At 54.2% G+C, this 26602-nt stretch overlaps 9 protein-coding genes across 9 annotated transcripts; 5 read left to right on the forward strand and 4 right to left on the reverse strand.

The window, feature by feature from the left end:
- Nucleotides 1-1417: 1417 nt before the first annotated feature.
- On the reverse strand, nt 1418-1771 carry MRS44_002512 (uncharacterized protein; the record flags this gene model as incomplete). Its single annotated transcript, XM_046268073.2, has 1 exon — nt 1418-1771. One exon carries the CDS (start codon nt 1769-1771, stop codon nt 1418-1420), a length of 354 nt encoding a protein of 117 aa, XP_046136618.2.
- Nucleotides 1772-2030: 259 nt separating this feature from the next.
- On the forward strand, nt 2031-4151 carry MRS44_002513 (uncharacterized protein; the record flags this gene model as incomplete). The annotated part of the gene is made up of 4 exons (XM_065622862.1): nt 2031-2415; nt 2483-2530; nt 2579-3411; nt 3474-4151. 4 exons carry the CDS (start codon nt 2031-2033, stop codon nt 4149-4151), a joined length of 1944 nt encoding a protein of 647 aa, XP_065478934.1.
- Nucleotides 4152-4917: 766 nt separating this feature from the next.
- MRS44_002514 (uncharacterized protein) lies at nt 4918-5805 on the forward strand (the record flags this gene model as incomplete). Its single annotated transcript, XM_046268074.2, has 3 exons — nt 4918-4957; nt 5009-5310; nt 5395-5805. The coding sequence occupies 3 exons, from the start codon at nt 4918-4920 to the stop codon at nt 5803-5805; spliced, it is 753 nt and encodes a 250-aa protein (XP_046136620.1).
- A 1543-nt stretch (nt 5806-7348) lies between these two features.
- On the forward strand, nt 7349-9314 carry MRS44_002515 (uncharacterized protein; the record flags this gene model as incomplete). Its single annotated transcript, XM_065622863.1, has 3 exons — nt 7349-7998; nt 8087-8467; nt 8549-9314. 3 exons carry the CDS (start codon nt 7349-7351, stop codon nt 9312-9314), a joined length of 1797 nt encoding a protein of 598 aa, XP_065478935.1.
- A 1445-nt stretch (nt 9315-10759) lies between these two features.
- MRS44_002516 (uncharacterized protein) lies at nt 10760-12860 on the reverse strand (the record flags this gene model as incomplete). The annotated part of the gene is made up of 3 exons (XM_065622864.1): nt 10760-11404; nt 11482-12222; nt 12273-12860. The coding sequence occupies 3 exons, from the start codon at nt 12858-12860 to the stop codon at nt 10760-10762; spliced, it is 1974 nt and encodes a 657-aa protein (XP_065478936.1).
- Nucleotides 12861-14714: 1854 nt separating this feature from the next.
- On the reverse strand, nt 14715-15998 carry MRS44_002517 (uncharacterized protein; the record flags this gene model as incomplete). The annotated part of the gene is made up of 1 exon (XM_046268076.2): nt 14715-15998. One exon carries the CDS (start codon nt 15996-15998, stop codon nt 14715-14717), a length of 1284 nt encoding a protein of 427 aa, XP_046136623.1.
- A 3271-nt stretch (nt 15999-19269) lies between these two features.
- Nucleotides 19270-21312, forward strand: MRS44_002518 (uncharacterized protein; the record flags this gene model as incomplete). Its single annotated transcript, XM_046268077.2, has 2 exons — nt 19270-20978; nt 21030-21312. The coding sequence occupies 2 exons, from the start codon at nt 19270-19272 to the stop codon at nt 21310-21312; spliced, it is 1992 nt and encodes a 663-aa protein (XP_046136624.1).
- A 998-nt stretch (nt 21313-22310) lies between these two features.
- MRS44_002519 (uncharacterized protein) lies at nt 22311-24819 on the reverse strand (the record flags this gene model as incomplete). Its single annotated transcript, XM_065622865.1, has 5 exons — nt 22311-22517; nt 22570-23054; nt 23116-23812; nt 23867-24456; nt 24801-24819. The coding sequence occupies 5 exons, from the start codon at nt 24817-24819 to the stop codon at nt 22311-22313; spliced, it is 1998 nt and encodes a 665-aa protein (XP_065478937.1).
- Nucleotides 24820-25200: 381 nt separating this feature from the next.
- On the forward strand, nt 25201-26397 carry MRS44_002520 (uncharacterized protein; the record flags this gene model as incomplete). The annotated part of the gene is made up of 1 exon (XM_046275158.2): nt 25201-26397. One exon carries the CDS (start codon nt 25201-25203, stop codon nt 26395-26397), a length of 1197 nt encoding a protein of 398 aa, XP_046136626.1.
- Between the last annotated feature and the right edge of the window lie 205 nt (nt 26398-26602).

Raw genomic sequence — 26602 nt, forward strand, 5'->3', positions numbered from 1 at the left:
CGCTTCGAGGTGGTGAGGATGACGCAAAGCGCGGGAGTTGAGCACTGGGGGACCTGACCTAATGGGAGACCGGCGTGGGCATATTGATGCCAGAATGAGAGAGGGATCTGCACTGTAGGGCGGCTAGGGCCAGAGGTTGTGAATCACTGGGACTTGATGTTGCAGGGCTCGATACCACGGTCTAGACGTCCGATAAACGAACGAGGGCGGTGAGAACTCTCTCTTGGTGTTTCTTTTCCACGAGCTTTCGTTGAATTGCTCGGGGATGGTCGTCAAGGGCCCTCGAGGTTGGGTGTTGTTGATGTGAGGCTGGCTTTTCAACACACCGGAGAGGTGATTCCCCCACGGTTCACCAGACCTAGATGAGAGAAGACTCCATATCCCGCCATAACCACACATGACTTACTAGGAGAATCATAAAGGCTCAGATCCCCAAATCGTGTGGGTTTGATTCCACAGTCCCGCCTCTCGCATGGTCCAGGGTAGGAGACACACGATCGATCGAACATTGAAAGATCTCGATCCTTCTGGTAAATATGGATTTGATAGACATGGTAATTTAAAAATTAACGTGCTTTCGTGGGCGGTGTTAGGGTGTAGATTTGGATGCTGTTCAACCGACACCACTGAGGAGGCTGTTGCATGCGTAGGCGCACTTGCCCCCTTTACAGCTCCAATGGATTTGCAAGAGAAGGCAGTCCAACAAGGGAACAGCAACCCGCTCTTAGGGAACCGCAACACTGATTTGTTTCAATGGATTCCTATCGACCCCCCTGACCTCCCCTACGACAGTAGATGGTAGATGGTAGTTGCCTGTCAACCAGCCATAAACAGCAACTTTAAATCAAGCATGCAAGTGCTGCATGTACATGCATGAAACCGCAGCCAGATCCGAAACACCAAAAAGGAACTCACGGAATCAACGCTTCTCACGAAGAGAGACTCGGATGAGCAAAAAATCGATCTCTCAGAGGAGATCTTTATTGAATCACATGCCCCGTACTGGAATCGAACCAGTGATCTTATCATTACTAGTGATACGCTTTACCACTGAGCCAACGGGGCTTGTCTTGTGACTGTTGAAAGGCTGACTCAGAACAGAGCCTATGTCGCTGACTGCGAATGGGACGAGGAATCTACCATCCAGAATGAACATGCATGTCTTCGAGCTGCACACTGTCATATGATGAGGATATTGCTGCAGATAGATTCATGTGATGTGTAATAAATAAGTGTTCGACTGGCAATAGAAAGGACCGGGTTACTCCAATCTAATTCCAAGATGATAAGGACCAAACATGATCTGGCCGATGGTTGCAAGACTGAAGAAGTCGGCTTGTGTAAGACTCTTGACGACAGGCAAATATTGGGCCTCCATGGCATCAAGGTGATCAATTGCTGCTGAATTTGTGTTGAATCATTCTTCCAAGGCCTTATCGAGTAACTCGCGAACAGTCCTTGCATAATCTTCACCATCGCCCTTGAAGCCATTCAACACAACAGTCTTGTCGCGTGACTTGAGACCGTGTGTCAGCTGTAGGCTCGACTTTGGCACCCCCAGGACTGAGCTGAGGACCTGTACGACGGCCTTGTTTGCCTCACCCTCGCGGGCCTGGGCGGCAACGCACAGTTCGATGGCATCGTCGGTGATGGCTATGACGCCCTCGCGGTTCTTGCTGGCGCCGGGCTTGACGTGGAGCTGGAGATGCAGGGAGCCGAGGGGAGACTTTTTGGTGCCTGTGACGAAGCGGATGGCGCTAGACGACGCCATGCTGAGGCTGGAGAGGGAGGAGAGACAGAGACAGGAGGAGAAGAGTGCAGCAGCGAATGCCAATCGTGAGGGGTAAGTACGGAAGGCAAGTAAAGTAATCGGAACAGCTTCGAGTAAGGTTGCCTCTTCTCTTTCCTTCCCCTCACATTGCATGCAACTGTTTTGACTCGTGATAAAAGCTGGAGATTTCGCTGTTGGGTTTGACTGACATTGAATACCTAGAGCAGGCAGCACAGATCAGCGCCTGCCAGGCCTGGAGATGCGGCGTCTGTCGCCTATAGAAGCGCTGAAGCCTCAGGCCAGACAGCGTGCAACCGCCTGGGCCACTGCTCCTGCCGCTCTGGTGCCCCACTGGCGCGGCTTGTCGCTTCACCAGCTGCTGCGGCAGCGCCAACAAACTTGGACCTCGACTACAACATCAAACAAGAGCAGGACATCTTTACTCGCGCCGACCCCTCTCCATCGCCATCGATTCTGGTCCTCCAGGTGCATGTCCGCTGCAGCCGCTGCTATCCTACAGAGACCCAGCGTGCCCGGCGCCATGGCCTCGGCCTACAGCGCATACCATGGCCCTGCCGCCGCCGCGTCGCAATTCACAACTACCGCCTTGGGTCGATGGTCTGTCCTGACCCATCCGTTGCCAGGTTTGTTTCATGCGCCTCTTGGATAGAGGGATGTGTCTTCCTACAAACGGGTGCTGATTATCTGTAGCAATCGACAAGATCAAGTCTCTCCACGTCTACGATTTCGACAACACCCGTGAGTGCCTTTGATGCTCCAATTCTCGCCCTCCCTAACCCATCACAGTCTTCAAAACCCCCCTACCGAACTCGCAGCTCTGGAATGGATACACGATTGGGACATTGTCGAATCAAGAAAAGTTTGTCAACGGCGGCTGGTGGCACGACAGCCGAATCCTCGCTGCCACCGGAGAGGGCATCGAAACGGAAGAGAAGCGCGCGTGGGATGGATGGTGGAACGAAACCATTGTCGAGCTCGTCAGGCTAAGCATCAAGCAGAAGGATGCCCTCTGCGTCTTGCTGACAGGCCGTTCCGAGCGGGGATTCGCTGAGCTGATCAGGAAGATGGTGACAGCCAAGGGGCTCGAGTTTGACATGATGGGCCTCAAGCCCCAGGTCAGCCCGACAAACCAGCGATTCCAGAGCACCATGCACTTCAAGCAGCTCTTCCTCGAGGCACTGATGGAGACGTACAAGCATGCGGGGGACATTCGGGTGTACGAGGACCGCCCCAAGCACACCAAGGGCTTCCGCGACTTCTTTGCCGAATACAACCGCCGACAAAACGTGTCGCCTACACGAGGGCCCTTAGTGGCCGAAGTTGTCCAGGTGGCCGATACCGCAGCGACGCTGGACCCTGTGGTAGAGGTGGCCGAGGTGCAGCACATGATCAACATCCACAATGAAACCATCTCGAAGCAGGGGGCTTCGTCAAGTCAAAACCGGCTCAGGATTAAGAAGACTGTGTTTTTTACCGGATACATGATCGGACCCGAAGACACCAAGAGACTGATCAAGCTCGCCCAAATACCCCAGAACATGCCCCAGCATGAACTCAAATATCACGGCAACAACATCCTCATCTGCCCCCGACCCTGCCCTGCCAGTATTCTGGACAAGGTGGGCGGCATGGGCAGCAAGATGAGATGGGAGGTGGTGGGCACAGGCTGCTTCGAGAATAGTATCTGGGCGGCACAGCTACGGCCTATCCCCCAGCACGCCAAATTTCACACCGACAACCCAGTCCGCTCGTCGTACTGGCACTGAGGAAGGGGGCCAAGCCGATCGATGCTGGCAAGATCCAGAACTGGCAGCCTCTGTCACCAGACAAGACGTTTGACTTTGAGACAGTGGTTGGCGAGAAGGTGATACTCCGTATCGAGCAGGACGACCCGCGAGAAGACGAGTACGAGAGCCTGTTTGCCAACAAGGCGTCGAAGCGGAAGCACACAGGCGAAGACGACTGGAACCAGAGAAACACCCATGGCCACTATGGTGGACGCAACGAGTCCAGGGGCTACCACACGGGTGGACGAGGAGGTCGAGGGCGTGGCAACTCGAACCGCGGCTACCGAGGCAACGCGAGAGGAGGACGGGGAGGACGTGGTCGAGGCGGCGGCTACAACTATCGATCTCTGGACGACGTGGAACCCAAGAACCAGCAGGGCGGCTATGGTCCACAGGTGGATTATGACGATGCCTACCAGGCGCCTAGCCAGAACGGACCACCAGCTTCAGCTCCCACAGGACCCAGCGGAGGATGGAACCAGCAACCACCTCGAGGCCCTGCAGCGCAGCAGGGACGCCCTATGGGAGGTTACGGCGCGAACAACGGCTCAGATCTGCAGAATTACTATTAGAGGTAGTCTATCGCCATTGGCGGTTTTCTTCTCAGCCCCTGAACGTTGGAGAGGGGCAGCATACACTATCTGATTTTTTGTCCTTAAGACAACAAGACGAGACGCGAATCGGCGTCCTTGTTACACGATGCCCTCATGATGGGCGAGGAATTACACGGCTCTGAGAGAAAAGGGGTCTTGCTTGAGACCTGGGTTGCGAGGCGTCTTGGGAAGGGGGAAAACATGGACTAACTGACTGACTGATTGATACCTAAGTAACGGAAACCGTCGAAAGAATGCATACAATATGAGCCGAGAGAGAGCATCATGTATTACTTGGGAGTTGTCTGTCATACTTATCGGGTTAATGAGTCCCTTGATTTCACTTGGTTATCTGGTGCCTGAACCAATGATTGATTGATAACCGCTTGACACAAGTGTCTCACCATGATGTCCTACAAGGCCTCATCTTTCAAGCTTGACAAAGGATGCAGAATCTATTCTATTTGGCAAATGACGTGCTGTGTGCTGGCAGTTCAGAAATACTTGGGGAGCCAATTTGCTTGTAACTACAACAGGTCGTGCGTTGCGCTTGGACTAGACGTAACCCCCTAATCTCTCCAAGTATGCATGTTTCATTAAATAAATAGCTGGTTGGCCTCTACATGGAGTAAGATTTGGCGCCATTGGCGTTGGTATTTTTATTTTCTAATTATTTAATCTTGACGTCTTTTCCTCTTGCCAACACCAATTGATTGCAAGCGACCCAAGAAGCTTTCCAACCGCAATGGCCGAGTCTACGGCAAATATCAGAGTCCATCGCAAAGGTACGCACCTCAACTCCCTTCAAGATGCCAGTAACTGACAATGATCAAAAGGCGATGAAGAGGCTGTACTGCGCGCTCACAAGATCGCCACCCCAGCATTCCGCGATGACCCTCTATTCGCGTGGATCTTTTCTGAAGAGCCCGACGTCGATGCGCGGCAGAAACGTCTAGAGGTGTTTTTCAAACCCGTTGTCAAGTCTGGCCTGGTATGTGGAGGGTATATCCTCGATGCCGCCGACTGGAGCTCCATGATGGTCGTATCAGAGCCGGGGCAGGATTATGACGGGCTGTCGACTATCGTCAAGTGTGGTGGTATTCCTGCCACCTTGTCTGGTGGATTAAGACCAACTCTTGTGAGTAACTGTTGCCCATATCACGCCCTTGTGCGCAAGAAACAAGCATGGTTGTGTCAATAAGAGACTGACATTTCATGACAGCGTCTTCTACTCCAATACCTCACACAAGTCGACAAGGTCAAGCTCAAGTGCCTCCCCAAGTCGCAAATACGCGAGTGCTTCTACATTATCCTCACTGCAACCGAGCCAACTTACCGCAAACAAGGTCTTCTGAGTGCTCAGACCAAACACCTCCAGGAACATGCCAGGAAGGTGGGCAAGCCCGTGTGGCTGGAAGCAACATCACGGTACTCGATGAGCCAGTTCATCAAGCATGGATTCGAGCACATAGAGGACATCAGACTCGGGAAGGGCAAGGTGAACGCCCAGGGAAAGAAGGAAAAGGGAGGCGAGGGCGTCTTGATTGCGTGTATGATCTGGTGGCCTGAGGGTGTCAAGGAAGCTATGAACGAGAAGAAAGGTCTTCAGAAAAAGGACAAAGAGGCTGAATAAGTTAGCCGGTATTCATCTGTGCTTCGGTCAGCTATCATGTAACAGTAGATACTATGCTTAATGTTAATCATACGGTTCAATAAGAGGCAATTTGGGAAGAGCGATGAGGCCATCGCCACATCCAGGGCATCCGGGATAGACTCAAGGTTTCAGGTCAGGATTCATGTCCCGCCGGCCATATAAAGCGCACTATACATCTAAAAACGTGATATCCTTGATGCTATATCGCTGCGTATCCTGAACCAACCCCGGCATTGCCGGAACCGAGGCTGGTCCCCATCCACAAGTGGTGCCATGCAGTGGAGTCGAGACGGGAGTCGACATCGAGAGCCCCCCAGATTTCCCCAACTTTGGTAGCCCTACCGGTAACTTAAAGAGGACGACAGCCGTATGTGAACTCACTTCAACAAGCCAACCACTCGACCTTGACCTTGACGTTGAAATGCCGGCCGGGCATGGTGGGGCCGGGAATGCCCACACGGCCCGGAGCTTCAGTGCCGTTCGGGACTTTGTCTGGCTCCGAAACAAGAACCTCATTGATAGCCTCCTTTCTTATCTATGAAGAGCTCATCGACTTGTTGTTTTTCGTCCTGTAATTACAATAGATCCTTATCTTGTCTTGTCACTTGCGCCCTGTGAATCAACATGTCGCCGTTAATGTCGTCACAATTGTCCCCTGTCGTTGGTCGCACCTCATCGTTCAGCCGTCAGCCACGGTTCGTAGACCCGGCCGAAAGCGGACTTCGGCACCGACTCGGTCAATGATAGCGCAGGCTGACGGTGCACTACGTGCTTCTCTGCATGGCCGATCGGCACGCCTCTGCCCGTAAAGAGACCAGACATGACGGCGGGGCAGCTTCTTCTTGGCTGGCAAAGCTGCAACTCTTTTACCCTTAAGCTTGAACATGAACATGCCCGCGTGATGCTGGCTCGATCCTCTTCTCGTTGAGTCGGGCATCAACGAGACAAAACAGCCTTGAACCGGCACAGAACTCCCGGCCCCTATTCCGCACTCTCCCCTTATCTTACTCCAGAGCCAGGGATATCCGCTTCCGCACGTGGGGCAGGGACTCAGGGCAGCGGATTGAATCTCTGATCCTCGCTCGCCAGACCTTGCTCGCCCACCTGTAGCTCCACATAGCGTTGATACGCCGTCGAAAGAATTTGATGCTCTCCACTTTCGAAGGCCAGGCCGCTGACCTGCTGCTATGTCCGGTGCTACGTCCGCCTGAAAAGGTGAACCAACGATGGGTTCTCGGCATCGGTGCCGCATCGGTCGGCCAACAGGGAGGAGGGAGGGTACCCATCGCCGCTCCCAGTTATCAATCCGTTCGGTGCCTCCTAAATTGTTTCTTTGTCCTGCCGGGAACTCTTTCGCGCTGTCTCTGTTCTGCTGCCCTTGCTGCGGTTGTCGCGAGTTCCTGGACTTCTATTCCGCCTAGAACAGAAGCCGTCTTGGCTCGAGGCATGACGACAATCCCTAGTGAATTTTGCCATCTCCTTCTGCCAAGACGTAGCCCAGAACAGCAATTTCCCACCCATCATGACCAAGGATCTTGAGAAGGCGTCGCCAGATGTTGACGCAGAGACATCGTGTTCTTCTTCTACAGCTACGTCGCCGGTCTTGGAACCCATCAAGACAACCGAGACACGTCGCAGCCGTCCGCGCAGCACAGCATCCAGGCGCTCACATGATTCGGACGTGTTTGAAGCCCTGGAACATGCTCTGACACCAGATCTCGAAACCGAGGCAGAGCGAGCGGCGCGTGAACCCATCACCTACACTCGAACTGGCACCAGCATCGCCAGCGCCGCATCCCGACCACCCGACTTTGAGGTCTTCTTTGAGGAAGGCGATCCCGAGAACCCAAGGAATTGGTCAAAATGGTATCGCGCCTGGATTATCGTTGCCGTCTCATACTCTACCTGGGTCGTGGTCCTGTATAGCACGTGTTACACGGCTTCCATCCCAGGCCTAGTTGAGGAGTATGGATCAACTACCACCACCACCACTTTGGGTCTGACGACGTATCTGCTTGGCCTTGCCGTTGGTAGCTTGATTGTTGCGCCACTAAGTGAACTTTATGGTCGTCAAATGGTGTACTTGGTCTGCTTGAGTGTTTGGGCGCTGCTTATTCTGCCTTGCGCCCTGGCAACTTCGCTGACAGAAATCATTGTTGTGCGATTCTTTGGGTGAGTAGCATTCTCGTCTTATAAGTGCTGAATGGTCGGCTAATTGGTCAACAAGCGCTCTCTTTGGGGCTGCAATGATCTCCAACAGTCCGGGAAGTATTGTCGACATCTCAGATCCCGAGTACCTCGCAGCTGCCATGTCCATGTGGTCGATCGCACCTCTCAATGGACCATCTACCGGACCCATCATTGGTGGTTTTGTTTACCAGTATCTTGGTTGGCGATGGGACAACTGGATCGTCTTGATCCTGGGTGGCGCCGGTGTCCTCATGATGGCAACCGTCAAGGAGACCTACCACCCTGCCATCCTGAAGCGAAAGGCAGCTCGCCTGCGAAAGGAAAACGATGATCCCCGATGGTGGTGCCAGTATGACCAGAAAGTTTCCACGTGGCATCTGATCAAGATCAACATGAGCCGACCCTTCAAGTTGGTCGCAACTGAACCTATCTTGTGGTTCATGGACGTCTGGTGAGTGAAGTTGAGTTTGAGACAGTGATCGACCATTGTCTCAGTCCCCGGCCGTGATCGACAACTCTAACCAATGCGCAGGATCTCACTGATTTATGCCATCTTGTATCTCTGTTTCGTCGCCTATCCGATCGTCTTCCGCCAGCACCGCGGCTGGAACGCTGGCATGTCGGGCCTGGCCTTTGTTGGCATTGGCGTTGGGACCATGCTTGCCATTTTCGCCGAACCTCTCCTCCGTCGCTTGATCAACTCTCAGCCTCGAGATCCGGTGACTGGCAGGCCCCATCCGGAAGCCACAGCCTTGGTCATGGCTATTGGTGCCGTCCTAACTCCTCTTGGTCAGCTCGTGTTTTCCTGGACCTGTCTTCCCAATAGCATCCATTGGGCCATTCCCATCGCCTTTGGTGTGCCTTTTGGCGCGGGTAACACCCTATGCTTCATTTATGGCTCGAATTACCTGGCCAGCGCATATTCGATCTATGCCGCCAGCGCCCTCGCCGGAAATGCCGTTATCCGAAGTATCGCGGGCGGTGTCTTGCCCCTGGCTGGGCCCAAGATGTACGCAGCCATGACTCCTCAATGGGCTGGAACACTTCTTGGACTTCTTGAAGTGGCCATGATCCCGATTCCGTTTGTGTTCTGGAGGTACGGTGCCAAGATTCGGGCAAAGAGTCCGGCAATTCGAGCCCTGAGGGAGGAACAGGATCGACTTGATGCCAAGCGGGCGAAACACCAGAGAAGATTGGAGAAGAAGAAGCAGGAGGCCGAAGGCGACAAACAGAACGAGGAGGGTATTTTGGCTGTAACGGATGCTTCGGGGCAAGATAACAAGGCACTCGGACAATAAGAGATGGATGATAAAGAGGAAAACGGGAAAGGGGCACAAATGGAAAGCTGGGGGATAAAAAGTTAATGATACCATCCATGTTGTATTTGTTTCAAAAGTGAGGGAGAGACACTCGTGAGCCGTCTGATTGGCAAATAATGTTGAAGAGAAAGCAAGCCCTTGAGAAGTTCCTGCCTGAACTCTCAGCCCGACTTGAATGCCACCGTACTCCTCGTGTTAACAGTCTAAGGAAGGAGTGACGCGCAATAACATGTCCACCTCAGCAAGTACCTAATTATCGATAAAGGCAGCAAGAGAAGGATAACATTAACCCCAATGTCAGAGGTCTACATATGAGCTTACATCTCAGGGTCAAAAAAAAAGAAGGGACTTGCAAAAAAGAAATTCTCAATCATTCATATAGGAACAGCCCGATGCGGGGGTCGAACCCGCAACCTTGAGATTGTGTACTCTAGTAAGAGTCTCACGCTCTACCGATTGAGCTAACCGGGCCTCGAACGAGGCGTATGTTGGGAAAATGGCTCGCTGTTGAGCATCATACAGCCAGGCTTGACCGTTTTCTTGCTGGTGAGTTTGAGGATTATGTTACATGTCATCGTGAAGAGACCATCAGTCAAGCAAGGCTCAGCTGTTGAAGTTATAAAATCCCCTGGTGTATCTGGCCCTCCGACCTCGGTTCCTTTGGTCACAGGCTTTACTCGTGATATCGGATCCATTGGTGACTTTCCACCTCAACGGTGCGTCCTGGTGTTGTGGCACAGCAACCTAGGCATGGAGGTTGTTCTGTATGAGTAGCCCGTCGACTCGCCTGCTTTCATTCAGTTTAATAAGGGATGACCGAGGAATAGAGGTAGAATATTGACGATATGCCAAGTGATTCATGGATGCTGGACATGTATAGCCATAGGAGGAACTAACAGCCGCACTGTAGGGTAGCTGCAACACAGCATCATGAGAAGCACTTGAGGGTTGAAAGACGTGAGAGGGAACAAGCACGTAGACTGAGCAGCGAATCTTATCCGAATGACCACCAATATTCTTACAAACAATTCAAATGTTCACCCACAAGCACGTCTGCAACTAAGCCAACCGACCACCCGCCCTCAACGACACAACGAAACGCCGTGTGAAAGTAAATAAGCCTGTATTGTAGGCAAGCTGTTGATTGTTCTTCCTGTTTTACCCACCATCCGATCGCGGTACGCCGGCACAAGCCTCACCATAAGTAAATGCGACTTTTAATGTCCCCGATAGACCTCCATCGCAAGGACAAACACAAGCTGGCCTATCCACGCCGCATAGTTGTCCAACATTGTAGATCCCGATACCAATCCTAGAGAGTGTAGGTACCTTCAACACTCGCTTAAAACCTCCCCATAAATGATACATGGCACGCTCAACAGGAGAAGCGCTCAGTGCCTTCTCCAGTTAACATGGCCTTGCATTTAGTTATCCTTCTCCAACTGCTCCAACTCCTTAAGAACCGAGGACTTGGTGTTGATCTTCTTAAGCTGAGTATCCTCCAGCTTCTCTCCACCAGCCAGGCGCATCTCAAGGTCCTCGATGGCTCGGACCTTCTTCTGAAGACTGCGAATCTTCTTGGCATTGGGGTTCTGGGCGGCATCGGCGGCGGGGGCACCGTTGTTGGGGGCCTGCTGCTGAGGTCCCTGGTGTCCGTTGCCATGGCCGTTTCCGTTTCCGCGGTGAGTGTTGCTGCGGCTGCGGCCCTGGTTGTTTCGGGACTGGCTTCGGTGGTTGCTGTGGCCGCGGCGCTCGGGGCTGCGGCCCTCGCTGCCCGAACCAGCACCGCGATCACGGGGAGGAGGAGCCAAGCTGGCTCCGCCGTTAGGTTCGCCCTGGGGCCGGCCATCTCCCTGGTTGTTCTTCTTGTTACGCTTCTTCTTGTTCTTTGACTTGGACGAGTTCTCATCGCCCACGGGCTCAGCACCCGGAACAGTCCTCACGACTGTAGGGGCTGGCTCAGCAAAGTCGGCGCCAGGCACAGCACGGCGCGGGCGGCCAAAGCCGTTGGGGCCAATGTTGGGCAAGCCGTTGCTCACGACATGGGCAGCACCGCCCTCATCCTCACGCTTGAAGTGAAGAGGCGTAGCCAAGCCACGGGCACCGGGGGACGGTAAGCACCAGCGGGCTTACTGGGGGTCTTGACCGTGCCCAGGTACGCCGTGGCAGAGGCGTGAGGAGTGGGGATGGGGGTGAGAGGATCACCCGGAGCAATGTTCTCGGGGGCCTGGGGCCTCCAGACAACATTGTACAGCTCGACCATGTCCTCGTGGTACATGATGCCGCCGCTGACGTGCCACAGCTTGACACCGTTGTCCACGCGCAGTCGTGGCGAGGTGGTGGCCGTCATGATGTAACGGCTGTCGGGGCTCCATTCGCACACGCTGGGGTTTCCGCTCTCAATGGTGGTGATCTTGCGGAAGTCCTTCTCGAGATCGTACACATCAATCTGACCAGCAAGGTTACCGAAACCTGCAACCAGAACAAATCGACCGGTCGGCGAGAAAGTAATGGTGTTTCGGGGGCTGATCGGGAAGGAGTGCGTCGCAACGGCCCGGTGGTTGAAGATGGTGGCCTTGGCCGGCATGTAGCCATACACAACACCGAACTCTTTCGAGTTTGGCGACCACGATACATCATGGATAGGACCATCCTTGTCCAAGGACACACGAGCGTCGAAAGCGCCGGTGGTGCTGAGCAGATACAGCGTGGTCTCGCCGTAGTAGCTCTTGCCGGAGCGGTCGACGTCGGTCTGTGCCAGCACCAGGAGGCTGGAGCCGTGCTTGTTCCACTTCAGCTGGACCTTGTCACCCTTGAAGAAAGTCTTCTGAGAGATGGGGTTGGTGAACAGAGGGACGTTGAAGACTTTGACGGCGGCGGGTTGACCCTGGGGACATGTTAGTGGTAGACCTAGCGGTGTGGTCAATGTCAGCTCACCTTGCGCTCGGGAACAAAGACTGCAACGGCATGGTTCTGGCTACCGGGAGCGAGGGCGAAGTTAGCAGCCCCCTCAACTCGGAGCTTGTTCCAGACCTTGACGAGGTCGTGACTCTCGTAGAACTGCACCTCGTTGGTGACGAGGCGAGCGCAGTACTTCTCATCAGCTGTGTACTGGAGATTCCAGCCTCCCTGTTGCTTCTGGACGAAGCGGCCGAGGGGCTGCTTGTCGGCGGCGGCGACACCTTCCTCTACGACACGCCAGACCTTGAGGTTCTTGGTCGCATCACCGTTCTCGTCCTTGGCAGGGCGCTCCCAAGTAATGACAAAGGTGCCACGAGGAGAGAAACCGAGCTCGTAGACGTTCTGGATGGGGAGGGAGAGGATCTGCGAGCCAGTGGAGGCGTCGACGACGGTGACGGCGTCGGGGGACGCCCAGCCGAAGAAGCGGCCACAGGCAGAGTAGGCACAGCACCGGAGGTTGCCCTCGGGCTTGGTGAACCCAGCGAGAGGCTCGTAGACGGGCGCAGCGTCAAAGACGCCGATGGTCTTCTGGGTTCGGTAGGCAAACTGCAGCGGAGACGCCATGGCTAGTCAAAGTCACAGTGTCTCGTGTCTTGCGGGGTCTTGTGGCCGGTTGATCAAATGTCTTGTCGGGGGAGGAGATGTAGCTTGACACACTCTCTCTTTGTCCAAGGTTCTTGTAGTCGCGGGAGGGCACCGAAGTGTTTATCGCAATCGTGGGGGCGAAGCTTGCTTGGGCTCAGGTGCTGGTGGGATTGGGCGAGCAGCGCGGAGCGAAAAAGCTAAACGGACAGCGTTGGGCTGGGTTCTGCGCAGCAAAGAGCAGACCAAGTTGCCGCCTGAAAGTTTGTATCGCGATTACGGGAGAAGTGCAGCAGCGGTGATTCGCGGAAGCAACAAGAAAGATGTATGTTGTCGAGGGCGGCGGTTGTTTGAGTATCGTCGCGAGCAAAGCAGGACAACACAACAAAGGGCGGCGGGGGAGGAGGCAGCGGGTGCGTCACAAGCGTGGAATGCGATTGCGTAGCAAAGCGAAGCCTGAACCTGCGAGCGAACAGAGGAGACAAAAAATACGACAAGAACAGATTTGAGGCCGGGAGGGAGATGAAGAGAAGACGGCAAGTCACCCAAGGGGAGGGGAGGGAGGAATTGGCGCGGCAGGGCCGTGATGTTTTGGGCTGGAGGGAAACAAGAAGAGAGGAGGAAGAAGGCGGCGGTGGCCACCAGGCGAAATATGTTTTTTTTTTTCTTGTCCTTTTTTTTGCTTTACCCTTTTTCCCCCTGCACCGCTCGCACTCAAAAAAGACTGCCTGCCTGTCTGTCCCACAACAAGCCACACACGCCACACTACCCCGACAACACACCCTTTTGTGGTCTCTCCTTTCCCGCCGTCGCTTCTTGACTCAGCCTCGGCACTCCAATGGATGGATCTCTTCTCCACAACTGCGCTGCAACCTCTGCAGAAGAACAAACGAACGAACGAACTGGACTTCAGGTGGCCCTTACAGGGAGGGCACATCGAGTGGATATCAGCCCGCGCTTTGAGGCCTCTTTTCGGGGTGTCCATTTTGAGCATCTCAATTGATGCCTGATCCTTGATCTGGGATGTGCTTTAAGCAGCCATAACTAACAATTAACACGAGGGGATTGGGGTTAAGTCCAGAGTTCGTTGCCAAGTGACCGGAATAGAACGGATACTTTAATTCCATATTTGAAAAATTCCATTTAAAAAACTTGGTAATATTAACTTCTCGGGCTTATCCTCACGACTCATTCTCAGCTCAGATTCTTCCCACACGATTCATTGCATGCATCACGTCACCACGCTTTCGCCCTCTCACATAATGGGCTATTTATTACCAGTGCTTACTCCCCTTGCAGCGTGGCTGAATGACTCTGGCCAGTCTTTGTCTGCTCTTCCACGGCTAAATAAACTTGGTGCAAAACTATACGAGATTTTACACTGATACGCCTACACAACCCGTTGTCATTTCTCAACAACTCGGTTAACACCCATGGACAGATAACAGGATTGGCTTCTGGCAACCCAACTCTCATTTCACCACCCCTTGAGCCCTGTGATCCTGCCTCGACACAAACAAATGCCATCACACTGGGCGCCTTTCTAGATTTCATTGTCATGTATCATTGCTACGTGGCACCAGTCAAGTCATCCATTGCTCAACCAAGCATGCAGCCCCTGACACCAATTTTCTCGCTATTTTGCTCAACCAACGAGCCATTGGCATCGTGGATTCTTCCAATCACGTGGCCTGCGTATCTGTCATGGATATTTGGCTGCTGTATACGATATGTCCATCTCTTGGGTGATAGCAGCTGTAAGGGGTATGCGTTTGTCCATGCAACCCGGAAACTATCATCCGTGAATTGAGCCACGTTGTTCATGTGCTTATCCGTTCACCTTCCCTTGTACTTTTCTTTCCATCCACCCTTTTCAAAAAGCCAGAGAGCCTCAGTTGCATATGCGCGGCTGCCTCTATGGCCGCCCTCACCCATAGCCGCCTCCATCAGACTCTGCAACACTCGACCCTGCTTAACTGAGTTCCACACTCCCATGGCGATGGGGTCGTCTTCAGTCTTTCCCCATTCTCCATTTCCAAGCCGGTACAGAATTCTTCCAAGTGTTTGGAATGCCATGCATCTTTGTGCTGGGACTGCACTTCTGGCGAGCCGCGCCAGCTCCGCAATGGTGTATCCTGCAGCCTCTGGGGCTTCTCCATGATGATGTAGACCCTTGGATGAGGGGATAGATCGACTGACCCGTGGGGATAAGAATCGACCCCGAAAGTCAAATCGGAAAGCTGATACCGCGATTTCAGGGTGTGGGTAATAGGAAGAGTCTTTGTCTGCTGGGCTGTCCTGGGTGGGGATGGGGGCCATCCAGGCGAGCTTGCTTGGATCGGCTGGGAGGTTAGGGAAGTATTTCTCATGCAGCGTAGCCAGAAAGTCGGGATCGGAAGGGTCGACGTCAGGAAGGCTTGGAGCAGCTGGGAAGTGAACCGACTTGGGTAGATCGGTGATTGGGAAAATATCGGGGGGTATCTGGGCTGGGGCTTGGTCCTCATCGTAGTCGTCTGCGATCTTTTTTGTCGAGACTGCGGGTGATGGGGATGCTTTATTTTCTGAGTCTGGGTCCTTTGTAGATTTTTCGCCTTGCACCGTATCTTCTGTAACAGATGATGCCATGGTCTTGGATGTATCCTCGATTTTGATCTCGGGCGGAGGCTCAGGCGCCCGTGGTGTTTCGGATGGCGGGGGATCAAACGGTGATGGACCAGCCGGCTCATCGATATTGGCTCGCTGTAATAGCCGTTGGATGAGAGCAGGATTCAGTCCGTTCATGATATCGTTTTGCGCCTGGGCGATCTCGGCGGGGCTCATGCTGGCGAGTTTCTGACGGTTCTCCTGATCGATGCGCTTCTTCTCAACCTCCTCGAAGCCTATATTCGCAGTCGAATCTTGAGCTTTATTCACCTCAGGTCGGTCCTGGGGTTGTGACCGGGCGCTGGGTGTCTGGCCAGCTGACTCGGCGGCGCGTTGCTGTTTGAAGGCAGACGTCCTCCATCGTCGTTTGTGTTGCGGGAACCCGGTAGATGAGATGGGTTGATCGGAGAACTCGACAGGCTTCTTATCGCTAGAGTCGCGCTCGACAATATCACCGATTAAGAGTGTAGGATCCATGGTGTTGTGCAGTCTTGGTCAGGTCGCAAAGGCCAAGCTTAACAATCCTGATTTGATCTTGACGTCTTTTTTCGGTGGAGGCACCGCGGAGAATCTAGAGTGGGGCACGGGCTGACGCGACCCCACATTTTCAAAGTGTTTGGGCGGATTATCCGCGCTGAGTGCCACGTGAAATTGTGAGATTGGAGAATTCCAAAGGAACCACGAAATGTGCAGGCAGGAATAGCACAGGAAAGGCGGCTATCGGGGAGTACGATGAGCCTGATTTGAGCGTAAAAATGCACTCGGAGCTTCCTATTTGAGCAGGTTGGGTGTTTCTCGCATCATTACTCGCCAAATGTCATGCGACATGAGACGGTAAAACGGAGCTGGAATTATCGTGGTCAAGGTTTGGGCTCTGAAACGCGAGTCCCAATTTAGTAAGCCGCCATAATTACGGAAGGATGAGAATGGCAGCACACAACACAAAGGACAACCAGAAGATGGATAATAGATGTGAATTGGAAAGGAGTATATAGCGTGTAACGGACTTCGTTAATATTCTCTTTTCTTTGGATGCCAGAAAGAAACACTTTAAATGGGGATTAAAATAGCAAGCCCCGGATTGAAGCATGTTGCACCGCCACAGATTGGGTGCTGGGGTGGGTGCATTAGCGCCGATCGATCCTCCTTCTTTTCAAAATTCCAGAACCCGTGCGTGGCTGGCAATTTCAATACTGTGCACTTTGGGTTGAAAATGTCCCGCCGCAACATTGAGTTGAAAATGTGGAAAACTGTGTATGGAGTGTATAGATATATCCTGGTAGATAATAATAAACAGTCAGGTAGATTGATATACTTTTTCACTGTTCTCGAGTTACGAAATTTGAGTAATTGGTGTGGCCCATGGGGGAACCTTAATCACCCAGGCAGGTGGAACGTAATTTCCTGATTCAAAGACATTACTCGAGCTATTAGTATCGGCACCGTCCAAGGCCATCGGACGTCCTTGGCATTTTCATTACGCCCAGAGCTTTGCTTTTTATCGGACAGCCCCCCTTGGTCGCGCAACAGATAAGATCTCTCTGGTCAGGGAAGCACGGGGCACCTGATACGTATGCGAAAAGTGCCGATTGGGTGCTGTGACCCCTGCATGGGTGGTCAATCAGCGAGCGACAGCAGGGACAGGTGATTCTCACACAACGGATGCGGAGAGGAATTAGCAGCGTGAATTTTCAAACGCAAGATACAAAAGAGAACTGTACTTTTGAGCTCACTGTTTGCCAGCTCGCCTTGCATTAGCGGTTTGGATAGGAAAACTGGACCTCACAGCCACATATGACCTTCCCGAAAAAAACAAACATGTGGCTGAGTGGCTGCAGCCGCGTTAAATCCCTGTCGACGTAGCGCGCCTAAGCTTGGTTCAACGTTTGGTTCCCGGACGAGACGGTCCACCCGCACACAACCTCTTCCATCCCAAGCCCACAAGCGAAAAGGCGCTGCAGGGGGGGCCCGGCGCGCGCCTCCCAGGGATGATGGACACGGCGGGTGGGTTCATTGAAGGCTGACCCCGGAGGGAACACGAAAAAAGAAGGGTCACAGGCGCAAGGTACAAGTACCCACTCGTGCTGCCACAGTTTAGAGTGGCAGCACGTCCCGGGATACAAAGAGGTACTTGCAAGGTGATTTATTCCTGGTGTTTCCCCACGCTAGACTGCTGACCTGCGTTCACCCACAGCTCGCAGAAGGCTGCTGGTCCCCCTGGGCCCCCTGGGCCCTCCCCCTCCGATGTTGCACATGGACGCTTGGGAATCTGAGGTGGGAGGGCTTGGCTCTGCACCGGCTCGTACCTCTTGTACCTCTATCCGTGCGTCAAAGCCGTCTTGTCTCGTCGAGTGTTTTCTCTATCAGGTCCCGTCCCGTTCAAAAGCATTGCCTTGCGTCTTGTCTTTCGGTTTCCTCTGGCTCTGGGCTCTCGTCTCGCCTTTTCCCGCCTAGCCCGGCTGCCCGTCGTGTCCTGTTGCTCTCTTGATTGACTCTTGACCCCATCCACGAGCCCCGTCCAATTACTTGGCCGACGCCCCCCCTACGACCCCCGTTTCGAGGCTTCTGGTGACGAATTCCCTCGCATCCGAAGCCGTATCAAAGTGATTTCCTGCCTGGTCTCGCCCCCCTTGTGGTGGTTTGGCCCGAATGACTGCGGCATGCCCGTGACGTCCGGCCTATGGTGTTGTTGTCCACGCCCAGCCTAGACTGACTGACTGTTAGTCTCATGAGGGCACCCTCGGTTGGTCTAATCGGCGTTTAATAATGGAATTTCCCTTGTTGCCAGATGATGCTGGTCCGCCCCCTCGTTTCCCCTCGTGCGTCGTGTCGTGCCGGAGTCGTAGCATTCAAAGTTAGCAGCTCTCTTGTAGAAGCTGCTGGCCTGCCCCGTTTTTCTCCTTCCCGCCAGAAAAATAAGAAATGTTGTTGTCGCCCCGAAAAAAAAGGTAGCCATCCCCATCTCATTTCTCCTCCCTTTTTCCTTCCCCTTCTTCCTCTCTCAACCCGCAATCCTCCACCACCCGCCATTTTCCCCCAACGACGACACATGGGATTTGCTCAAATTCATCAATTCGACATCCTTTGCCTATCGTAATTATCACTGAATCACCATCATCTGTTGCGCCCGGTGCTGCAGCATCACTCGCCCGCCTCGAATCGATTCCTCCCCCGCGTCCGACCCCCCTTTTCGCCCGCGCAACCCGCATCGCCCGTTGTGGTCGTTGCCCAACTCAAACGTCGTGAGGCTATTCAGAGATCCGGACAGCTCCACCGCCCGCACCCACCTGCCGCTTCTGGCCACTCACAGCCCGCTTCGCTCCGTTACGCTCCGTCACGCTTTTTTTTCCCGCCTGCAACCAGTTTCTGGCGAGACCCGCGCACCCAAGCTTGGAAGCAATTCTATTCGCTGTACCTGTACCTGTACCCGACCTTTTGGTGCAGCTCCGCGCGACCTAGCGTGTACTGTACCACGTACGTCCACCGCTATTCGCCGCCTTTTCATTCAACCTTTGGTGGTTTGAATCACAGCCTTGCCCGTTTGCGCGCGACACCTTGTTCGATTTCCTCTTTGCAGCGCATGCGTGGTTCTTATTTCCTACACGGGTAATAAGCGCTTTTTTCTTCTCTTTTTGCTCCCCACGATTACAGGAGCCCTTTTCAACTTCGCACGCGGTGCATTCAGCTTCCGGACGATTTCAAGACCCTGGACTATTAAACGTCGTTCGTTTCCCATCCTTGCCTCGGCATGGCCGCGACAGCTGCCGACACGTCCATGTCGCGATACGACTCGTCAGCCGGCGAGCTGTCCTCGCCGCCCTCGGGCTCCCTCTCAGAGCCTGGCTCCCCATCGCGACAAGCTTCGGATAGTCGCGTCCCCCAAGAATATGACGAGATCGTTGTTGTTTCAAGCGACGGACAATATCAACACATCGGCCGGAGCCATGGACAAGGCCGGCCCCCGCTTCCCCTGCCACCTCAATCGGGTACCGGGCCTCCCAGGAGATACGCTCTGGTCGACAACCAGTGGGTGCAATTGACGGCTGCAGGTGTCCCCAGAAAGAAGCCCGGCCGCAAGCCGGGAACCATTGTGAAACCTAGAAACTCGGATGGCAACGAAATCGCCAAGGCTGCTCGTAAGCCTCGCAAGCCGCGCGATCCCAATGCACCCCCAATGCAGCGCAAACGCAAGATTGCGCCTGCCGATGCCGATAACGAGATTGCTGCCGATTCAAAGTCCCTGGCTGCTGCTGCATCTTCTGCTTCCCGTCAGCCACGTGTTTCGGATGTCTCAAACGTGTCAGCCTCATCACCCGCTCAACATCACCAGCAACCGGCTTCCGCCCACCAGACCGACCAGCGCTATTCGCCCAAGATTCCCAAACGAGAGCACTTTGGTTCTATGCAAAGCATTTTGAACTCGGATCCCCCGGCCGAGCGACCGTCGTCCCAACCGCAGCCCCAATCAAACAATTCCACCTCGATGCCTGTTCGCACCAGTGGCCAAAGTTACGATCCTATCCGTGGAAATTACGATCCCGTTCGCGAGACAATGGTTTCCCATAATCCTTACGGCTCTGCTTCTGGTTCTCCTCGAGCTCCTTCTCAAATGCCAAACCGCTCCCCAACCATTGCGAGCTTACTCGGCGGCGGTGATTCCCGTAGCTCATTCCAACCGGCTTCGAATCAGCCCCGTTTCCAAGCACAAGAGCCCTCACAACCATCATCCCCCTCAAAGGAACCCCAGGCAATTTCTACACCTACACCATCATCACGATCACTTGCTCAGGAGGCCAAGAAGGACCCGCCTCCACCACCACCACCTGTCCAGCGCCCAGTTATTAAAGAGTCTAATTTTACAACTATCTCTAACGGCCCTATCAAGCGGTCATCTCCGAAGCAGAAGCCTCATACCGGAGTTTCAACTCCCAAGACCGATAACCTCGACGACATGCAGGAAAGCGAGGGCCGGTCTATTCTCGACTTTGGGCGAGCAAAGCCTGGTGAAGAGCTCCAGGCCCCAACCATTGTCCTCAGCGTCCCGATCCAGGCTGGAGAGACAAATCGCTATGTCAACTTTATGCGCATGGCTGAGGAACGATACGGATGGGACGCGCTCCACCCTCGCCTGGCGGCCAACCGGGACCGCAAGGCTCGAATTGCCGCTGCAGCCGCCTCCCTGGAAAAGGCGGAATCTGGCCGCGAATCGGGTGATGAAATGTCCGTTGATCTCTCCGACGCCGAGGCTAGCAACCCCGACAACGGTGGCACCAGCGGCCCCGACGCCCAGGCCAAGCCTAAGAAGAAGCGTAACTTCAAGGAGGATCAGTATGACGTTGACGACGACTTTGTGGACGACTCGGAGCTTCTGTGGGAGGCCCAGGCGGCGGCCAGCCGTGACGGATTCTTTGTCTACTCTGGACCCCTGGTGCCCGAGGTTGAGAAGCCCGCAGCTGGGTATGTATCTCCAAAACTAGCTGATGTTGACCAGTTACTAACAAATCACAGTCACGAAGGTCCTCCTAAGCGTGGACGTGGTGGACGAGGCAGTCGAGGTGGCGGCAGAGGAGCGTCAACTAGAGGCGGAGCTGGCAGTGGCCGTGGAGGCGGCCCTGGATCTCGCGGAGGCTCAGTAACACGAAAGCCTCGCATCACCAAGCAGGAAAAGGCGCAGCGCGAACGCGAAAAGGCTGAGCGTGAGAGCCTGGCGCAGCTGGCCAAGACCCCGACCCACGGCTACTCACTCAACCCGACCACTCCCTCATTTGCCGTCAGCGAATTGGGCGCTTAGAGGGCATTGAATATGGCACCAAACGAATTACGCAACGACGAAGCCACATAGCTTCTCACTTTCAAGGCGCGACCTTAATGAAAGGGCCCTGGCCTTGGCTCGCTGCCGTGTACAGGCATCCTCGATACCTCACTTCAGACTTGATTCCGCCTTCTCTTCTTTCCTTTTCTTTGTTTTCATATTCCTGCTTTGCGAAGCATGGCTGGCCCGGCATGGCCTCCGCTTTTTTCTTTTCTTTCGAGTTTTTGAATTGTTGGAGAATCGGCGCGTGTGGGATTTCGCATGTATGAAGGGAGAAAACCTACCAGGTCTCGGAATCACGGCGTTCACTGGGTTGTGGATGGATCGATGCAACATGGCAAGAAAGGCACGAAGTGAAGAAAGGATGGGGGGATCTTAGAAGGGATGGGGTTCGGGTTCCTTTCGGAAGGACGAACGGCGATGAGGCGTCAACAGTGAGCCCCACAGTCTCCCAAGCGAGGAGGCTTATTCCCAGGGGCTAGACAGATATGTTTAGAGTAGGCGTTGAGTTGAATGAATGTGAAGATGACAAGACGACAGACGCTTGACATTGAAGCACGTTGCGTGATATGTTGTGTGACGCACTATATGTGAGCATGTTAAGTGAGGCTGTAGATACTCCTCTTCTGCGCTTTGATAACTATATTGATAGAGTTTATGCAACCAATTCTTGTCATGGCTTGAATAAATCAACCAACCTCGTCTAGTTGGCACTAATTGAACTCTTCTTCAAGTATCTTGGCTAGATAACCGCTGATATATAGCCTGAGAGCACACACAAAAGAGATAGCAAGGGCCTTCTCTGCAAGCACATGCATCCGCCAAGTCGCTTTTTCTCTTCTTTGTCCTATGCTCATCCCCTCGTGATTCAACACCGAAGTAAACCAATCACTCCTACTATTGCTCTCTGCACCTCCTGCTATCTCAACTATCTCGAGGTCTCCAAACCGTCTGTTCAACTCTCAAGAAAAAAGGTCTCATGCAAGAGTAAACTCGGAAACCTCACCCATCTCGTTGGCCTGCTGATCGCCGACCTTGTAAGAGGCCCGCCATCGGAGCTTGGCCGAGGTGACCTTTTGGGCGTGGTTGCCCGCGTGCCAGACCTGGACTTCTTGGGTGATGCCCCGGGCCTGCTTGGGAGCAAGGTCACGCCCAGTCTGAGGCTTAAGTTGAAGCTCGTAACCCTAGTATCGGGTTAGCTTGGTGTTCTGGAGGAACAATTAGAGTAATACATACCTTGGTCACGGCAAGCTGGAAGTGAAGCTCGCTGATGGGTTGGGCTATGTTGTTGGAAAAGGCGAATACGATATTAATGGCGTTAGCGGCGGCAGGTGACCGGGTGGCACGAAGCTCGATACGGAGGTTCGTGTTGCTGACGGTTGCCTGGTGCTCCTTGGGCTTGGCAGGCTCAGGAGGCAGCGCCGAAGAGAAGCTCCATTCGTCATCGTCATTGGAGGCGGCTGGAGCCTGCGGCGGCGCGGGGGAAGCCCGCTGCGAGCTGGAAAGGCCGGCGCTGAGAGCAGCAAAAGGATCAGAGGCGGGCTGGGGCGGAGGCGCGTGGACAGACTGCTGAAGTAGAGAGGGCTGTGGTGTAGCTGACTGGGACACGGGCTGTGAGAAGGAGGCGAATTGCGAGAAAGGGGGAGGAGTTGGTGTTGACACAGGACCCTTTGCCGAGTTGTCCTGGGTAAGGGAAGAGAGCAGAGCAGGGCCGGGGATGTCTAAGATGGTGGTTAGTAATCTGATAGAATCCATTATCACCGCTTTGAGCTGGACACTTACTCTGATTTGCGCCGAATCCAAGAGCGATGCCGCCGCCCTGTCCAAAACTGCCCGAATCTCCTCCAATATCCAGTCCAAGGAGATCATTCTCGATACCAGCAGCACCAGAAGCTGGCGCAGGGGTGCTGCTCGACTGGGCGCCATTGCCATTGGACGCGTCGCCGTCAAAGTCGATGAGCGATAGCTCGTTGGCCGCACTCGATGAAGCTGCTGCAGCCCCTGAAGTGGAGGGAGGAGGAGCGCCAGCAGCAACCTTGGCCGCGCCCGCCAAGTCGCCCTTCTTCATCAACTTATACCGCTCCACCGTCCGATGTATGCTGTCATTAATCTCCAAGAGTTTGGCCACGGCCTCGTGGTCATCCGACTCTTCCTCGCACATCTTCTGGATCTTGGGCTGGGCGCTCTGCAGGGCAGCGGCCAACTCGCTAAAGACATCGCCATCCTGCATCTTATCGCCCTCCTGGAAGGCCTCCAACCGCTCCTCCAGTAACCGCGCCTTGGCCTGGATCTTGCCGACCTCCTCGGCAGCTTTTGCGCGGTAGTCTGTCTTGGATCGCGTATCGTAACCAGCCATGATCTTCATGAGACGGTTGGCCTCTTGGAGATCCTCAGGGGTTCCACGTCGAATGAGCTCTTGAAGCTTGGCCGATTGAGCCTCGCGTTCCTCCTCTTCCATCTCCTCGGCAGATTGTAAATTCTAATAGACAGGGTGAGTATGCGATATAGCTGGTTTGGGCGATTGGTCACTTACATCACTGGGGTTAAGAACAGCAGCATCTTCTCTCCGCACTTCGGGAAAGACATAACCCTTATAACTCAGCAACCGGTGCATATCCCTGATGAAGCCCAGATCCTCCTTGTATCGACTCGTCTCGCATATCGTTCCTCGCCACTCTTCAATCGCCTCGAGTATCTTGGCTTGCACACGGGTCGGCCGAATCGGGGGCCGTTCCGGAAACCTCCTGACAAGCTCATTGAGAAACTCTTTGGTGCCGATCTGCAGATGGAAGGGGTATCCGCAGTTCTTGACGCAGATATCGAGCAGGCCGAGGGCTAGCAGGGCCACGTTGGGGTTGCGGTTGTTGATGTATCCGACAATGGCAGTGGCGGCCTCACGAGGAGCGCTGCCCTTTTTGGAGTTGATCAGGTCCGAGATCTCGAGGTTGAGGGCGAGATTGGGCTCGTAGTTCTCGGGACTGCAGGCCGCCTGGATAAAGCGCTGCAGCTGTGAGGGGGTGCGGCCGGAGCCAGCATATTCCCCCAGCGGTCGCGAGCCCCGGCGCGAGCAGAGGCGGCCTCCATGGTATAAAGCTGGTGTTGAAGGGGCGATATATGCGGAAGCTATTCAAGTAGGCGGATCGGGTTGCGCGCGCTGGCCAGACGGTACGACACAATTCGAATACGAGCGTGAGCTGGTCGTAAGGCGGATAGAAGCCGGCGGGGGGAAGGAAGGCAGGGTATAGAGCTCGAAGCCGATGGGATGTGGATCAGGCTGTTGGAATGGAAGCCTGAAGTTGAAGGAGTGGTATCAAGGGAACGAACAGGTTGAAGCTGCTAACCCTGTGACCGTCGCTGGAGCCTGTAGCTGTCGACGTGGTTGCAGGACTCGACCCGGCTTGAAGCCAACAAACAAGGGGGTTATTGAGAGACTGACAGCTTGCGCTAAAGAGGCACCCAACGTGGACCTGGACCGTGGATGGACATGTTGTGCTGAGAACGTGGCACTGTGGCTTCCACCGTAGGTAGAGTGGAGAGCGGAGAGTGGCTGCAAGGCATCGGTGCGTGGAATGTTCCGTTCCGACAATTGATGCCAATTACAGCGGGCTTCCAGGGGACCTTGGCGCTGAAAGAGCTTCCCGTCGGGTGCTAGGGACCCCTGACGTGCTGCAGCCCATAAGTATTTGCCCCTCCATTGAACCCCGCCATGATTCTAGAGGTCGAAACCCAATACAGAAAGAATCTTGGGGAAAAGTAAAAAATAAAATAAATATCGTCACGACATCCATTTCCACCTTTGACCAGCACCCAACGGCTACCTACCCCACGCCATCAACTCCCGAGTAGCATAATCACCAAACATCCATCATGGTCCGTCACAAGAAAGACTTCAACCCCAAGGGCAAGAAGGGAGGTCATGGCCCCCCGCGCCCTCGAGCACCCCGCAACAATGACGGAGACGGCCCTTCATCACGTCCAGCCTTCAAGGCCGCCTGCTGGGACCTCGGCCACTGCGACCCAAAGCGCTGCTCCGGAAAGAAGCTCATAAGGCTCGGCATGATGCGCGACCTCCACCTCGGCCAGCGCCACAACGGCGTCATCATCACCCCCAACGGCAAGCACGTCGTCTCCCCCGCCGACCGCGAGCTCATGGACCAGTATGGCGCTGCAGTTGTCGAGTGCTCTTGGGCGAGGACGAAGGAGGTTCAGTGGAACAAGGTTGGAGGAAAGTGTGAGCGCTTGCTGCCGTACCTCGTCGCTGCCAACACCGTCAACTACGGCAAGCCCTGGCGGCTGAACTGTGTCGAGGCTCTCGCGGCAGCTTTTTACATCTGTGGACACGCGGACTGGGCAGAACAGATCCTCGAGCCCTTTTCGTACGGACCGTCATTCCTCGAAATCAACTCCAGCCTGCTCAAGCGCTATGCCGCATGCACCGACGAGGCCAGTGTGAAGAAGACCGAGGAGGAGTGGATGGAGCAGCTGGAGAGGGAATACACCGAGAGCAGGGAAGAGGGTAACGATGATATTTGGGCCACCGGAAATACTAACCGAAGACGCATGGATCCCTCCGACGACGACGACGAAGAGGATGATGATGATGAAGAGGGCTCCGACAAGGACGACGAGGATAGCATAGATGGCATATACCTGGGCAAGAAACCACAGAAGCCAAGTGCGCAAGAAGAGGAAGAGGAGGAAGAAAAGGACCGCTATGCAATATCCGACGACTCGGATGACGAAGACGCAATGGCCGAGATCCGTCGCAAGGTCCTCGCCTCAAAGACCTTTACAAACCCCAACCAGGACGACGACAAGAAGCCCGCCACCATCCCGAACCCTCATCAACAACGGCAACAATTCAAGCCTGCCACGGATGTGCAGCCAGACTCGGACAATGGAGACAGCGACGAGGATGAGGATGATGAGTTTGACAACATCATTGAGGCTACTCCCGTGACGGACCGTATTGGCTTGGCGAAGCTGGAGAAGGAGCGGTCTCAGGCTACGGTCACTACAAGGACTTTTTCATCAAATGCTGTTGGGGCGCCGTATAGACGGTGATATGGGGAGGTGTGAGAGAAAAGGGGGCTGGATTGGTGAGCTGAGATGGGCTCGATGAGATCACAAAACGAAGTCAATGTTTACTGTGATTTACGAGAACATGAAAATGCAGGCATAAAAGTTGGAAATATGAATCATGATCTATTAATCTCGACATCTTTACATAAATATTGAGATTGTGATATATATCGCCTCCATCCATCCA

The sequence above is a fragment of the Fusarium solani genome, assembly GCF_023522795.1.
Source record: "Fusarium solani strain SB1 chromosome Unknown bctg00000001, whole genome shotgun sequence".
Taxonomy (NCBI): domain Eukaryota; kingdom Fungi; phylum Ascomycota; class Sordariomycetes; order Hypocreales; family Nectriaceae; genus Fusarium; species Fusarium solani.